This window comes from Saccoglossus kowalevskii, chromosome 3 (assembly GCF_978046115.1).
Source record: "Saccoglossus kowalevskii chromosome 3, keSacKowa6.1, whole genome shotgun sequence".
In the NCBI taxonomy this organism is placed as follows: domain Eukaryota; kingdom Metazoa; phylum Hemichordata; class Enteropneusta; family Harrimaniidae; genus Saccoglossus; species Saccoglossus kowalevskii.
The window spans coordinates 44,130,053-44,147,357 of NC_140643.1; the positions used below are offsets into that span (position 1 = coordinate 44,130,053).

General features: G+C 32.9%; 1 protein-coding gene across 1 annotated transcript in view; it reads right to left on the reverse strand.

Annotated features, from left to right (window-relative positions):
- The window catches only part of LOC102801074 (aminoacylase-1-like), a 34,989-nt gene that overhangs the window by 17,260 nt on the left and 424 nt on the right, over positions 1–17,305 (reverse strand). The window contains exons 3-15 of the mRNA XM_085496616.1: positions 14,772–14,941; positions 14,177–14,248; positions 13,665–13,687; positions 13,231–13,307; positions 12,241–12,327; positions 12,062–12,118; positions 11,750–11,823; positions 10,440–10,489; positions 10,240–10,303; positions 10,067–10,147; positions 8,690–8,758; positions 8,021–8,100; positions 7,529–7,589 (exon numbers count right to left, since the gene is read on the reverse strand). Coding sequence (XP_085352742.1) covers positions 7,529–7,589; positions 8,021–8,100; positions 8,690–8,758; positions 10,067–10,147; positions 10,240–10,303; positions 10,440–10,489; positions 11,750–11,823; positions 12,062–12,118; positions 12,241–12,327; positions 13,231–13,307; positions 13,665–13,687; positions 14,177–14,248; positions 14,772–14,941 — 965 coding nt within the window. The remainder of the gene's footprint in view (positions 1–7,528; positions 7,590–8,020; positions 8,101–8,689; positions 8,759–10,066; positions 10,148–10,239; positions 10,304–10,439; positions 10,490–11,749; positions 11,824–12,061; positions 12,119–12,240; positions 12,328–13,230; positions 13,308–13,664; positions 13,688–14,176; positions 14,249–14,771; positions 14,942–17,305) is intronic.

Below are 17,305 nucleotides of genomic sequence, written 5' to 3' on the forward strand. Positions count from 1 at the left end.
GCCAGTGGTCTATAATATATATGCTCTACAATGGCCTATATTGGGGTCAATATTGGCCAATAACATGTAAAGCCAGTGGTCTATAATATATATTCTCTACAATAGCCTATATTGGGGTCAATATTGGCCAATAACATGTAAAGCCAGTGGTCTATAATATATATGCTCTACAATGGTCTATATTGGGGTCAATATTGGCCAATAACATGCAAAGCCAGTGGTCTATAATATATATGCTCTACAATGGCCTATAATGGGGTCAATATTGGCCAATAACATGTAAAGCCAGTGGTCTATAATGGCCTATATTGGGGACAATATTGGCCAATAACATGTATAGCCAATGGTCTATAATATATATGCTCTATAATGGCCTATATTGGGATCAATATTGGCCAATAACATGTAAAGCCAGTGGTCTATAATATATATTCTCTACAATAGCCTATATTGGGGTCAATATTGGCCAATAACATGTAAAGCCAGTGGTCTATAATATATATGCTCTACAATGGCCTATATTGGGGTCAATATTGGACAATAACATGTAAAGCCAGTGGTCTATAATATATATGCTCTACAATGGCCTATATTGGGGTCAATATTGGCCAATAACATGTAAAGCCAGTGGTCTATAATATATATGCTCTACAATGGCCTATATTGGGGTCAATATTGGCCAATAACATGTAAAGCCAGTGGTCTATAATATATGTTCTCTACAATGGCCTATATTGGAGTCAATATTGGCCAATGACATGTAAAGCCAGTGGTCTATAATATATATTCTCTACAATTAAGGTAGAGATGCAGTTTACCTGACAGGTATTTTAATTAGTTAATTAGGAAACCAAGATGATCTCCATTGTCCACAAAACTATATATTTTTCGGAAAGCTTATTGTATGAATTTTAAAATTGTGTTAGTATTTTATTTTTATGGACACTGTAGTTTGAAATATGCACAAAAATGTGCTTTTTTGGTCAAAAGTGATTAAAAAAATTTAACTTCTAAACCATGCTTCGCTCTGTTTCCTCTTCAAAATTGGTTCATGTGTACATCTGTTTACTATGAAGAAAGTGCCGTCTTGTGCTATTTTTTTTAAAGTTCTGGAATGTGCACTAAAAAGAAGCTGAGATAATTGCTAATTTGCATAACAATTCACTCAGTAGGAAGTTTGCTAATGCTCTTAATAAAAATGGCTGTAACAATTCCAAATTTTTGTTTCTTGTAGCATTATTTTACAAGCATTCATCTACAATGGCCGATATTGGGGTCAATATTGGCCAATAATATATATGCTCTACAATGGCCTATATTGGAGACAATATTGGCCAATAATATATATGCTCTACAATAGCCTATATTGGGGTCAATATTGGCCAATAACATGTAAAGCCAATGGTCTATAATATGTATTCTCTACAATAGCCTATATTGGAGTCAATATTGGCCAATAACATGTAAAGCCAGTGGTCTATAATATATATTCTCTACAATGGCCTATATTGGAGACAATATTGGCCAATAATATATATGCTCTACAATGGCCTATATTGGAGTCAATATTGGCCAATAACATGTAAAGCCAGTGGTCTATAATATATAATCTCTACAATGGCGTATATTGGGGTCAATATTGGCCAATAACATGTAAAGCCAGTGGTCTATAATATATATTCTCTACAATGGCGTATATTGGGGTCAATATTGGCCAATAACATGTAAAGCCAGTGGTCTATAATATATATTCTCTACAATAGCCTATATTGGAGACAATATTGGCCAATAATATATATGCTCTATAATGGCCTATATTGGGGTCAATATTGGCCAATAACATGTAAAGCCAGTGGTCTATAATATATATGCTCTACAATGGCCTATATTGGGGTCAATATTGGCCAATAACATGTAAAGCCAGTGGTCTATAATGTATATTCTCTACAATAGCCTATATTGGGGTCAATATTGGCCAATAACATGTAAAGCCAGTGGTCTATAATATATATGCTCTACAATGGCCTATATTGGGGTCAATATTGGCCAATAACATGTAAAGCCAGTGGTCTATAATATATATGCTCTACAATGGCCTATATTGGGGTCAATATTGGCCAATAACATGTAAAGCCAGTGGTCTATAATATATATGCTCTATAATGGCCTATATTGGGGTCAATATTGGCCAATAACATGTAAAGCCAGTGGTCTTTAATATATATTCTCTACAATAGCCTATATTGGAGACAATATTGGCCAATAATATATATGGTCTATAATGGCCTATATTGTGGTCAATATTGGCCAATAACATGTAAAGCCAATGGTCTATAATATATATGCTCTATAATGGCCTATATTGGGGTCAATATTGGCCAATAACATGTAAAGCCAGTGGTCTATAATATATATTCTCTACAATGGCCTATATTGGAGTCAATATTGGCCAATGACATGTAAAGTCAGTGGTCTATAATATATATTGTCTACAATAGCCTATATTGGAGACAATATTGGCCAATAATATATATGGTCTATAATGGCCTATATTGGGGTCAATATTGGCCAATAATATATATGGTCTATAATGGCCTATATTGGGGTCAATATTGGCCAATAACATGTAAAGCCAGTGGTCTATAATATATATGCTCTACAATGGCCTATATTGGGGTCAATATTGGCCAATAACATGTAAAACCAGTGGTCTATAATATATATTCTCTACAATAGCCTATATTGGAGTCAATATTGGCCAATAACATGTAAAGCCAGTGGTCTATAATATATATGCTCTACAATGGTCTATATTGGGGTCAATATTGGCCAATAACATGCAAAGCCAGTGGTCTATAATATATATGCTCTATAATGGCCTATATTGGGATCAATATTGGCCAATAACATGTAAAGCCAGTGGTCTATAATATATCTTCTCTACAATAGCCTATATTGGGGTCAATATTGGCCAATAACATGTAAAGCCAGTGGTCTATAATATATATGCTCTACAATGGCCTATATTGGGGTCAATATTGGACAATAACATGTAAAGCCAGTGGTCTATAATATACATGTTTTACAATGGCCTATATTGGGGTCAATATTGGCCAATAACATGTAAAGCCAGTGGTTTAAAATATATAATCTCTACAATGGCCTATATTGGGGTCAATATTGGTCAATAACATGTAAAGCCAGTGGTCTATAATATATATTCTCTACAATAGCCTATATTGGAGTTAATATTGGCCAATAACATGTAAAGCCAGTGGTCTATAATATATATTCTCTATATTGGAGTCAATATTGGCCAATAACATGTAAAGCCAGTGGTCTATAATATATATTCTCTACAATAGCCTATATTGGGGTCAATATTGGCCAATAACATGTAAAGCCAGTGGTCTATAATATATATTCTCTATATTGGGGTCAATATTGGCCACTAACATGTAAAGCCAGTGGTCTATAATATATATTCTCTACAATGTCCTATATTGGAGACAATATTGGCCAATAACATGTAAAGCCAGTGGTCTATAATATATATTCTCTACAATGGCCCATATTGGAGTCAATATTGGCCAATGACATGTAAAGCCAGTGGTCTATAATAAATAGTCTCTACAATAGCCTATATTGGAGTCAATATTGGCCAATAACATGTAAAGCCAGTGGTCTATAATATATATTCTCTACAATAGCCTATATTGGAGACAATATTGGCCAATAATATATATGCTCTATAATGGCCTATATTGGGGTCAATATTGGCCAATAATATATATTGGGGTCAATATTGGCCAATAACATGTAAAGCCAGTGGTCTATAATATATATTCTCTACAATAGCCTATATTGGAGTCAATATTGGCCAATAACATGTAAAGCCAGTGGTCTATAATATATATTCTCTACAATGGCCTATATTGGAGACAATATTGGCCAATAATATATATGCTCTACAATGGCCTATATTGGAGTCAATATTGGCCAATAACATGTAAAGCCAGTGGTCTATAATATATATTCTCTACAATGGCGTATATTGGGGTCAATATTGGCCAATAACATGTAAAGCCAGTGGTCTATAATATATATTCTCTACAATGGCGTATATTAGGGTCAATATTGGCCAATAACATGTAAAGCCAGTGGTCTATAATATATATGCTCTACAATGGCCTATATTGGGGTCAATATTGGCCAATAACATGTAAAGCCAGTGGTCTATAATATATATTCTCTACAATAGCCTATATTGGGGTCAATATTGGCCAATAACATGTAAAGCCAGTGGTCTATAATATATATGCTCTACAATGGCCTATATTGGGGTCAATATTGGCCAATAACATGTAAAGCCAGTGGTCTATAATATATATGCTCTACAATGGCCTATATTGGGGTCAATATTGGTCAATAACATGTAAAGCCAATGGTCTATAATATATATGCTCTATAATGGCCTATATTGGGGTCAATATTGGCCAATAACATGTAAAGCCAGTGGTCGATAATATATATGCTCTACAATGGCCTATATTGGGGTCAATATTGGCCAATAACATGTAAAGCCAGTGGTCTATAATATATATGCTCTACAATGGCCTATATTGGGGTCAATATTGGCCAATAACATGTAAAGCCAGTGGTCTATAATATATATGCTCTACAATGGCCTATATTGGGGTCAATATTGGCCAATAACATGTAAAGCCAGTGGTCTATAATATATATGCTCTACAATGGCCTATATTGGGGTCAATATTGGCCAATAACATGTAAAGCCAGTGGTCTATAATATATATTCTCTACAATGGCCTATATTGGAGTCAATATTGGCCAATGACATGTAAAGCCAGTGGTCTATAATATATATTCTCTACAATAGCCTATATTGGAGACAATATTGGCCAATAATATATATGGTCTATAATGGCCTATATTGGGGTAAATATTGGCCAATAACATGTAAAGCCAGTGGTCTATAATATATATGCTCTACAATGGCCTATATTGGAGACAATATTGGCCAATAATATATATGGTCTATAATGGCCTATATTGGGGTCAATATTGGCCAATAACATGTAAAGCCAGTGGTCTATAATATATATGCTCTACAATGGCCTATATTGGGGTCAATATTGGCCAATAACATGTAAAGCCAGTGGTCTATAATATATATTCTCTACAATAGCCTATATTGGGGTCAATATTGGCCAATAACATGTAAAGCCAGTGGTCTATAATATATATGCTCTACAATGGTCTATATTGGGGTCAATATTGGCCAATAACATGTAAAGCCAGTGGTCTATAATATATATGCTCTACAATGGCCTATAATGGGGTCAATATTGGCCAATAACATGTAAAGCCAGTGGTCTATAATATATATGCTCTATAATGGCCTATATTGGGGTCAATATTGGCCAATAACATGTAAAGCCAATGGTCTATAATATATATGCTCTATAATGGCCTATATTGGGGTCAATATTGGCCAATAACATGTAAAGCCAGTGGTCTATAATATATATTCTCTACAATAGCCTATATTGGGGTCAATGTTGGCCAATAACATGTAAAGCCAGTGGTCTATAATATATATGCTCTACAATGGCCTATATTGGGGTCAATATTGGCCAATAACATGTAAAGCCAGTGGTCTATAATATATATGTTTTACAATGTCCTATATTGGGGTCAATATTGGCCAATAACATGTAAAGCCAGTGGTCTATAATATATATATGCTCTACAATGGCCTATATTAGGGTCAATAGTGGCCAATAACATGTAAAGCCAGTGGTTTAAAATATATATTCTCTACAATGGCCTATATTGGGGTCAATATTGGCCAATAACATGTAAAGCCAGTGGTCTATAATATATATTCTCTACAATAGCCTATATTGGAGTCAATATTGGCCAATAACATGTAAAGCCAGTGGTCTATAATATATAGTCTCTACAATAGCCTATATTGGGGTCAATATTGGCCAATAACATGTAAAGCCAGTGGTCTATAATATATATTCTCTATATTGGAGTCAATATTGGCCAATAACATGTAAAGCCAGTGGTCTATAATATATATTCTCTACAATAGCCTATATTGGGGTCAATATTGGCCAATAACATGTAAAGCCAGTGGTCTATAATATATATTCTCTATATTGGGGTCAATATTGGCCAATAACATGTAAAGCCAGTGGTCTATAATATATATTCTCTACAATGGCCTATATTGGAGACAATATTGGCCGATAACATGTAAAGCCAGTGGTCTATAATATATATTCTCTACAATGGCCTATATTGGAGTCAATATTGGCCAATGACATGTAAAGCCAGTGGTCTATAATAGATAGTCTCTACAATAGCCTATATTGGAGTTAATATTGGCCAATGACATGTAAAGCCAGTGGTCTATAATAGATAGTCTCTACAATAGCCTATATTGGGGTCAATATTGGCCAATAACATGTAAAGCCAGTGGTCTATAATATATATTCTCTATATTGGGGTCAATATTGGCCAATAACATGTAAAGCCAGTGGTCTATAATATATATTCTCTACAACAGCCTATATTGGAGTCAATATTGGCCAATAACATGTAAAGCCAGTGGTCTATAATATATATTCTCTACAACAGCCTATATTGGAGTCAATATTGCCAATAACATGTAAAGCCAGTGGTCTATAATATATATTCTCTACAATGGCCTATATTGGGGTCAATATTGGCCAATAACATGTAAAGCCAGTGGTCTATAATATATAGTCTCTACAATAGCCTATATTGGAGTCAATATTGGCCAATAACATGTAAAGCCAGTGGTCTATAATATATAGTCTCTACAATAGCCTATATTGGGGTCAATATTGGCCAATAACATGTAAAGCCAGTGGTCTATAATATATATTCTCTATATTGGGGTCAATATTGGCCAATAACATGTAAAGCCAGTGGTCTATAATATATATTCTCTACAACAGCCTATATTGGAGTCAATATTGGCCAATAACATGTATAGCCAGTGGTCTATAATATATATTCTCTACAATAGCCTATATTGGGGTCAATATTGGCCAATAACATGTAAGGCCAGTGGTCTATAATATATATTCTCTATATTGGGGTCAATATTGGCCAATAACATGTAAAGCCAGTGGTCTATAATATATATTCTCTATATTGGGGTCAATATTGGCCAATAACATGTAAAGCCAGTGGTCTATAATATATATTCATTACTATTCAGGTGAAACAAGGTAGGAAATGCCCTCTATGGTAGGGAATATTAAGTCCATTATCAACACTGTATTAGTCATCAGTCTGGATATGAATTTTTTCATGGACGACGATGTAGGCATTTATCAAAAGGTCAACACCTTTGTGGAACACTATGCTGATAATAAACAATAAAACTGGCTATTTTTAGAGTTCAAAACATAAATAATGCATAAATATACAAATTAATTTTTATTTTATATACCAATTGACTTACTATTCTTAAATGATTGCAATCAGTGGACGCTGGACAAATCGCTGGTTCCATCTGCATTTTCCTGGAAAATAAAAATAATCCAGTGATGTGGAAAAGCTGATATGAAGACTTTCTCTGTACCCCATGACAGAAGTTTGTTTTTTAAATCGGGTAATAAGAAAATAAAACAAAATGCACACACTATTCTATTGTAAAGTGATTCATTCAGATTATTTTGCCCAACAATATTTTAATCTGCTCAAAATAAGGTAATAATTAAATAAAAAATTTATAATTGTATTTTTCAATTTGTATTCAATTATAGTTTGTTTTTTCATATTAATACTTGTAGCTTTATAAAGTATTGATAATCATGAAAACCCAATTGAAACAACATAAGATGCAGTTACACAATAATTAAGTTAAAAAATAAAATATATGAAATAAAAACAAATTCATGCCATACAAGATTGTAGATCACCTATAGTTTGATATGAATAAGTGTACACGTACATTTCCTTACATGCATTACTAAATGCATTCCACCATGGATTACTCGGGTTGATAGAAGTCGTATTATTCACTTTGCATTGCTGGTAGAAAATAAATACAAAATGAGAAATTGTCTGGAGTTAGCAAATTCTTAAAATAAAAATTTAACTGTTAAATTTACCACTAATAAAATTATCCAGTGTATCTTGTAGAAATCATAGCCTTAGTTTAGAATGCAGTGGCAACTATTGTCAAGTTGATGTCACATAATCATTGCATCATTCTCTAATATGTAATATGTTCAATATCATTGTCACCTTCCCCTTCTTAGAACCTTTATTTCAATAACTTTGTTGCATGTACATGTAGTCCTAACTTGAACCTGAAAAATTCTGTACTGTACTATTTCATGGACAATGACAGTTATATATAATATGATCTAAATATGGCTTATGTCTGCCCAGATCTATATAACACAGTATCAGTATTGCAATGTTAGCATTCAAAGTTACAAATATAAAAGCAAAATCTGTGATTCGTTGTATACGTTAAGTATGTTTGAATGGCTCCTAATATTTATTTTGTACCATCTTTATCGTTTTACCCTACCACATACTACGACATAATTATTTAATCATTTATGATGTTTCCAGTCTGTCTACCCAGGCATTACCCATAAGCATTACGTACCACAACAAATTCACAGGTAACAGCATCACCTGCATTTTTACACCAACCTTTGATTTTGTCCTCAAATTCCTATGAGAAAAGAAACATTTAGTTGCGAAATGTACTTGTTATTTCAATAAATTGCTGGTCCCTGGATAATAGTATATTGCTGGTCCCTGGATATAGTATATGGGTGGTCCCTGGATGATAGTATATTGCTGGACCCTGGATATAGTATATGGGTAGTCCCTTGATATAGAATATTGTTGGTCCCTGGATATAGTATACGGGTGGTCCCTTGATATAGAATATTGCTGGTCCCTGGATATAGTATATGGGTGGGCCCTGGATAATAATATATTGCTGGTCCCTGGATGATAGTATAATGCTGGTCCCTGGATATAGTAAATGGGTGGTCCCTGGATGATAGTATATTGCTGGTCCCTGGATATAGTATATGGGTGGGCCCTGGATAATAGTATATTGCTGGACCCTGGATATAGTATATGGGTAGTCCCTTGATATAGAATATTGTTGGTCCCTGGATATAGTATACAAGTGGTCCCTTGATATAGAATATTGCTGGTCCCTGGATATAGTATATGGTGGGCCCTGGATAATAGTATATTGCTGGTCCCTGGATGATAGTATATTGCTGGTCCCTGGATATAGTAAATGGGTGGTCCCTGGATAATAGTATATTGCTGGTCCCTGGATGATAGTATATTGCTGGTCCCTGGATATAGTATATGGCTGGTCCCTGGATGATAGTATATTGCTGGTCCCTGGATATAGTATATGGGTGGTCCCTGGATGATAGTATATTGCTGGTCCCTGGATATAGTATGTTGTGATTGTGCAAACACATACATGTTTACTATTATTATAATAACTATGATTTCAACTTTTAATTCGGAATTATTGTATTATTATGATTTGAGACCTGTTGAATCTATATCTATATAATTACATGTACCAAATAGTTACAAGGCAATAATTACTATTAAGTGGTACAATAAATTCTTCATGTATTACTGAGCAAAATATTTTCATCAAATAAAATGAGCATATAAAAAAAAAGCAGTAACCAAACTTGTTTTATGGCAATGACTTTAATGGTTTCCCTATAGCATTTAACCCTACTCTTTGCTATGGGTACCTGTTTTTTCTTCACATTTTCAAATTACCAGTCATGTGGTCAAATGACACAAACTTTCAAGAAACATGAACGTGTCATATGTACATGTCACCTTTGACATTAAATTAACATAAACGACACAATTTCAAAATATTGCCAATAGGAATTTTGAAAAACATGATGCTGTGATAGGCCTAATGTTACTATGGAAACCATATCTGATATATTCACTATATCAATATACAGCTACATACACATACTTGCAAATTAACTGTTGGTGAGATACGGATATCAAATGATGCAGTAAAATTCACAGGTACCACATTATGTGCAATACCACCCTGGAATAAAAAAATAAAAAATAATTTACTGTTTATTCTTTGTTCTAATGTTTGTAAGTGTATGTATACAAAATGTGTTGTTTTTTACTTGCCTCGACTTTGGTTAGATTTACTGTAGTGACATCTCCAATTTTAAGCTTTTGATTTGTCTCAAGTCTGAAAAGTAAGATGATATATACATATATGATTTATATTCAAATACTAATATTAATAGTGTTTAAGGTATGTGGAATATACATATTACCATAGTTACACTTCCACTCACACTTATTTAATAATAATATACACTTACTCTTTTTTCTGTTCTTCTCTGAATGAAAGAAAAGAGTTGATAACTTTTCGCTACAGGAAAAAAAAATAGCTAGAATGGTCATTCCAGGACTGGGAGCCATTTCTTTTTATTGGCAAAAAGATGAAGATGTCGTTTCGTAGATTAGCAGATAATTGCTATCTATTCGTATGTAAATTATTCAGGTGCCATTGCACCTGCTCCGATTGGTTAGTGGCTAAGTAGCCAGGTGTTCATGAGTATATAGTAAGAATAGTATTCTATTGTATTCAGTCTCGGTTGCAAACAACTCACAATGTATTTTTTTATTTTATTTTTATAAATGTATAGTATTCTTAATATGGACGACTCCCGACATCCACCCCTAGGTACATCTGACATTGCGTCGGGTACAGGTTTCCGTATGTTTTCTCCCTTGACGGGTTTTTATATCTGTTTTTTCCTGGGCGGTCGATGTATTCGCGATGGGGCTTTGGCATCAATTTCGTGTATATTTACATATGTAAGGGGGGATAAATAAACGTTATAATAAACGCGTGTGGCTCCTGGGTGCTGCAACCACCGCATACCGCATTTCATGCTTGTTGTGTAATTTGTATGAATAATTGAAGTTAAGTATAGATAAAGTGTTAATTTCAATTAACTAAAAATGACTATTTCAATTGCTTTTATAGTCAGATTCAAACCTTTTGAGATTTTACTCTCTATTCTGAATTGATTGCCTTCGTATGCAGGTGCTTTGGTTGACCTCTCAGATTTGTTGATTTTCCTAACAATAATTTAGTTTATTAATTATTGGTAATTTCGAACGTCTTTTTTGAAAACCACCAACCCAGTCGTTCTTATATGTATATAATTATGTAAGTCACTGTCAGATTGATTTGATTCCTTCTATCAGATTATTTAGTTTTGATAACTGAAATTTCCTTATTCTAGTAAATACAGGTATCCCTGTTATGTTAAAAATTGATAGTCTGATTAATTTGATATTTCTTTCTCATTATGCATCTGAAACAGTGGAGCTATATCAGCTGACAGGCTGCTTGTTGTTGACGCTGGATTATTCTATTAGTCTCTCAATTATGACTATACTACAAATTCATTCGAAAAATAATTGACCTGGTTACATGACTAGTGATTTACATATCTTATGCATTTAGCAATACATCATGTCCATAACAATTCAATTTGTGATTAGATAAAAAAAATATATTTATGACAGCTATCTTGCTTTTTTTCTGTATTACTCTATCTAATGCATGAATACATCAGGGACTGTTATAGATATTTATTTGTATAAAGTAGAAACTCACCAGTTTTTCAGCAGCTGTATTTTCAATGAATCTGGATCCATGTCCAGGATCACCTGAGCATATCACATTCAATTCTATATAAAGAGTAAATAGTATAGTATGCACAGTGGTGCTCTTGTAAAATATCTGAATATAATTCACATTATTTTAACTCATACTAAATTATTAAATTGGATGTGTCTCTTTAAGTCATTAAAACTAAATACTGACCTTCACTTTGATACCTCAATAGTGTAATAAATGCACATTCTAGTATATATTTTTCAATCATTTTTCTGTGCAAAACAAATAATTTGAGGAGTCATTACTCACGCCAAATGGTTCTCTCTCCATAAAACACGGTAAAAACATCATCTGGATTTGCAAGACCTACAGATGAAAAATGTGATTTATATAGTTATAATTGTTGGAAGATTCAGCAGACCCCTTGTGGAAAGAAATACTTATTTATGTGTAATCTTGAAAACATTGACATCTAATCTATTTCTCACCTTCATCTAAGACATATCCCACATTCATCTCTTCAAACTCAGGTCTCTTTATAAACAGACTCATTCCAATGCTATCAGTTTCTTCATCTAGAATGAATGCAAGCTTAGACATTGGTTTTTAAGGCAAACATGATTGAATCTATGGCAAGTTGGCAAAACAACATCAAATTTATGTGGCATTTTCAGATTGTGTAGTAATATGTTGAAAACAATTGACTGTATAAGTAATTATCAAAATTGCATGACCTTTTAATGATAATTGGTTTTGTCTATTTGAATCATATCACACACAAAGTGTGTGCATCTGTAACCCATCATGCGTCAAGCGTCATGTCTATACAATGTTTTATTAAAATTAACCAAGACATGCCAAGAAACTGATGACGATATATTCATATGTACTACTAGATTATCAAGAACTACGGGATGTAAGTTTTCAACTGAAGTTCACAATACAAAAATGTAGTTTTACTGAAATAGGCTGAAAACTTTCCCGAGATAATATTATCATTAAATAGCTTCCCAATGCATCTGTGTATCATGTTTCATTGAAATATGTTTTGACATATTACTACAAATTGTCTAATTATTATGCAAATTAGTTAATTAATAAGCATACATTTATAATAACCTAACCATGTCTGTATACTATCCCAATGCATCTGTGCACCAAGTTTCATTGAAATATGTTAAATGGATATAGAGAAATTGGTGGAAAAGCTGAAATATAAGTTTTATTGAAATTTGAAAACATACCATTACACATATACCATATATGCTTTGCAATTGAATTGCAAACAAACGAAAAACAAATTGATATGCATTTGTGCCAAGAAAATAAACCCACAATGTCTGAAAAAGGAAGCAGGACAGACTGACGAACAGAACCCAAAACATTTCTGGCTGTGATTAATAAGATAATAACAAAGATAATAGATCACCAGCATGCAATGAGGAATCTACTTCACAAAGTATTCTTCCAATACTTACTGGGCATGAATGTAATATATATATTTCTCAGTAGTTTTTCTTCTTTACTTTTCAATCTTCGTACTGCTTCGATATACCTACAATATGCAAATGATATGTTTATTGTTTGTTGCATGCATGTCAAGAGTTATCACATCACAAGGATGATACTCCTCTCTAGTACTCAGATCTATGGCTTATTGATTGCAATAAAATCTAATTTAACAGTGATCTAAATATTCATTAAATATATACCAGTAAATACGAGTGAAGAACGGAATCTGGAGACTGGTGTAGCAGCATTTAACATCTTTTGATTTCTTGTTTAATGCATGGTTTGTTCTTAAAACACTGGAAAAGCTATCGGTATTGTGAAAAGCATGTAACCTGTCTAACCTAGGCGGTATACAAAACAATGTAGCCGTGTAGACTGAGAACTGAATATAAATACTTACTGTATTGTCACACTTTTCATATCCTGTGAAGAGAAACAGTTGTATCAAAACATGTATGTAAGATATTGGAATTGTGAGTTTAGTTTAAATAAACATTCTATTTTTAACCAAATGTACATATTTTATGTGAGACTTAAGAATAGTAACAATAAGAATTTGAAAATTCTATTCTATTCGTTTCAGATGTACCGGGCCGGTACATCTGTTTCAAAGTTTCAGACTGTATGGAAGTGATATGTACATTTTAAGTTCTATTAATTCCTGTTATTTCATTTGATATGGGATTTTTAATTTAAAGTATACTGAAAAAATAAATAATAATAATTCAAATTACACTCTTGACCAATCAGAATGACATATCTGGGCCAATGAAATGCTGGTGTAATATATTGATTGTTATATACATGTATTTTTAGAAAGTCATGTCTTAATTCCTGTCTATTACAGCTATATTAGTTGATCCAAGACACTATTGTACAAAGAATATGAATAACCAGTTTCATATACTGTACCTGTGTTCCTCTGCCATAAATGTCACCATTGTCCATTTTCTTGGCTTCAAACGCGTCACATTTCCAGTGCTCCTGTAAAATGTCAATGCAAATAATGTATCCATTGCCACAAGTGTGGTAAAGTCTGATAAGTGTCAATATTAATTAAACATTGGTTTAAAAAAAACAACTGTTACAATAAATTAATTTGCATGATAACATTTTAATGTAATAATTGATGTTTTAATACAACTAATCTAAAATCATTGGTGAATGTAGAAAGTGATTACAAGACCAGTAGTTAATTAGTGAAAGTTGCTCGGACCAATACACTATATATAAAGTGGTAGTAGATAATTAAATCATTGGTAATTAAACAATACAACCAGATGTTATATCCAGATATTGAATAATAACCAATTAATTAAGACCAATTAATAGTCGTTTATTTTGCGGCCATGCTGGTCACCTGCATGGAGGTTTTATTATTGTTTGAAAGCTATTGTCAAATGATATGTATATAAGAACGAGTAGAATAGTGGCCATCAATCTATTGACATTTAAATCAATGTCCAAATCAGAACATGATTACAATAAAAAATACTACTATTACTACCTGGAATACGGGCACCACATCCATATGAGAATTTAACATCAAAGAAGGAAGAGATGGATTCTTTCCTTTCCATGTTATTATACCAACTGGTTTTCCAGGATGAACTTCAATGCACTTAAACGGTAGCTCCAGTTCTTTTGCCATACGTTCAAGAAATTTTATGGCTCCATCTGTATTTAAAAAAAAAAACTAAGATAAAGAGCTTTGTTCTGTAACTGCAGCCACTTAAATTGGTGTGCCACTGGCATCAACAGCCATGTATAATTTTATAGACACTTGACAAATTGAGACAATCTTGAATCATGTTTTAATAGAAGTTTGGAAATATTATACTAAATATTTAAAGTTTTTACTTAATGTGTGTTAATTGTGGGAAATATGTAGTACATGTAAATTTCTAATTATCAGTTATTTTCAGCGTGTCCAAACATTGGCGATTAACAAATCTATCAGTCGACTATTTTCAACCTGATCTAGGGGGAAAAGATGTGTATCAAGGTCTTATTGATCTGTTCAATGTACGTACAAAATTTTAATCAAATATGTCCATGCACGATCAAGATCCAGTCCAGAAACACTTGATTAATGCCTATAATGGTCACCATTTGCCATTTTGAATTGGTTCATCAAACCATTAAATTTGTATACCTATGACATGATGTATAATGAATATATAAAATTTGAACATGGCTAATATTCGGCTATCTTGAATCGGATCGTTAAATAAATTGATGTGTATATGTATAATAGTATGTACGAGTCTCAGCACATGCCGAAAGTCGTGTTTGAAGCAAGTCGTGCAGAGATTTCCTGCCTGAACTCTTAGCACAAACCGAAATCGCACTCGGTGGTGAATTTAAGAGAACAGCTTGGTAACTAATATTTGTCTGCTATTTGAGATGTACAATGTGAAAACAATGTGATCCACATTATTGAAGTTTATAATACTTACAGAAAATATATTTGATCTTATATCTGTGGTTTTCAGTCTCACTTATTCGAGAGCACTTCTACCACTAGTTCAATTTAAATCTGAGTATCTATGAACCAAATTTCAATGATAATTATGCACATTGTGCAAATTCAGCAATTAGTAATCTTGAATTCCAATTAAAAACTACAGTAATGCGTTTAGTCAGTCGAACAAAGTTACCTATAATCAAACACTTATACAAAAAGTCTTATTGAAATGCAATAACTATTTTTTTTTAAAAAGATTGGGTAATCATTATGCAAATTAAGCAATTATTAAGCATATATTTGAATTCCAAACTAATCAGGTCTGTGTATTGTTCCAGAGCATACATGTATCAAATTTCATTATAATGTGATGATCAATTCTTAAAAAATGATTAAGCCAAAAAGTAAATTATTAACCCAAAACTAATTAGAACATTGACTGTCTTTTAGAGTATTTATGTACCAAGATTCATTGAAATAATAAATACTTGAGATATTAATGGAAAAGTTGAAATAGATTTAAGCCAAATTAAACGCATTGTCCTAAAGCATCTATGTACCAAGTTTCATTCAAATGTGATTTTTAGTACTTTAGATATCAGTGAAACAGTAATGGAACTGTTACAGCTTTGCACACAGAAGTAAAAAATACCAATAATTTGAATCCTTCTACGTCGTTCATGTGCATGTCTCATATTAAATACCATAACAGCAAATTATGATTTGAATAAAGTAAGTATTATTATCAATGTATGCATATCATCTGCCATGTTTGGGTCAAATATTGAGGGCATGATTCCCAGATTATTTTTGAGAAAATGATGATTGTATTTTAGTGGATAGTGGCCATTTTGGCAGTATTATAGTGATTTTACCATAGGTTCCTATGGCGGAGATACCGGCATTATATTTTATATCTAAAATGTAGGCAGGTGACATAGGCAGAAAAAATTATATGTTGTGAATGATGGGGTAAAAAATGCAATTTTTCTCTAACATTGTGTTCTATGGATCTATTCTAAAAATAGTGACTATACCAGTTTCTCAAAATCTGTCACTGTAAACACACAAAATAATGCCATATGGGACATTGGCTTCATGACTTTACAGCACATTACGCACAATGTCATGCGATTTATTATCAATTTTTTCAAAAATTATTAAAGTTGTTAAAAGTAAATTAATAAATGTCTTGACAAATAATAGCCATTGTACTGTACATACCTGTAGTTTAAATAATTTCCACCATGGCAAGTTATTAAATTAATGAAACAAATATACCAATATCTTTAGATCATCATATGATTGAACACAGTCCCTCTATATGATAGAGGGACTGTGGATTGAATTTAATCGCCCCTCGAAAAAATGTTACCCCCCTAAAATCAAGCAGAAACCTTTTGTGTCAGAAAAAAATTGCCCCTCATGCAGGAAATAGCGTTTCAGAGGGTCTAGATTTCAAAATATTTAAGGGGCAGCATGCCCTCAACCCCTCCCCCTCCCCCTACCCCCAGGAAGAGGAATGGTGAGAGAATCTGGCCCCTCCATGCAAAATTTCGTGAAGCCCTCAGAAT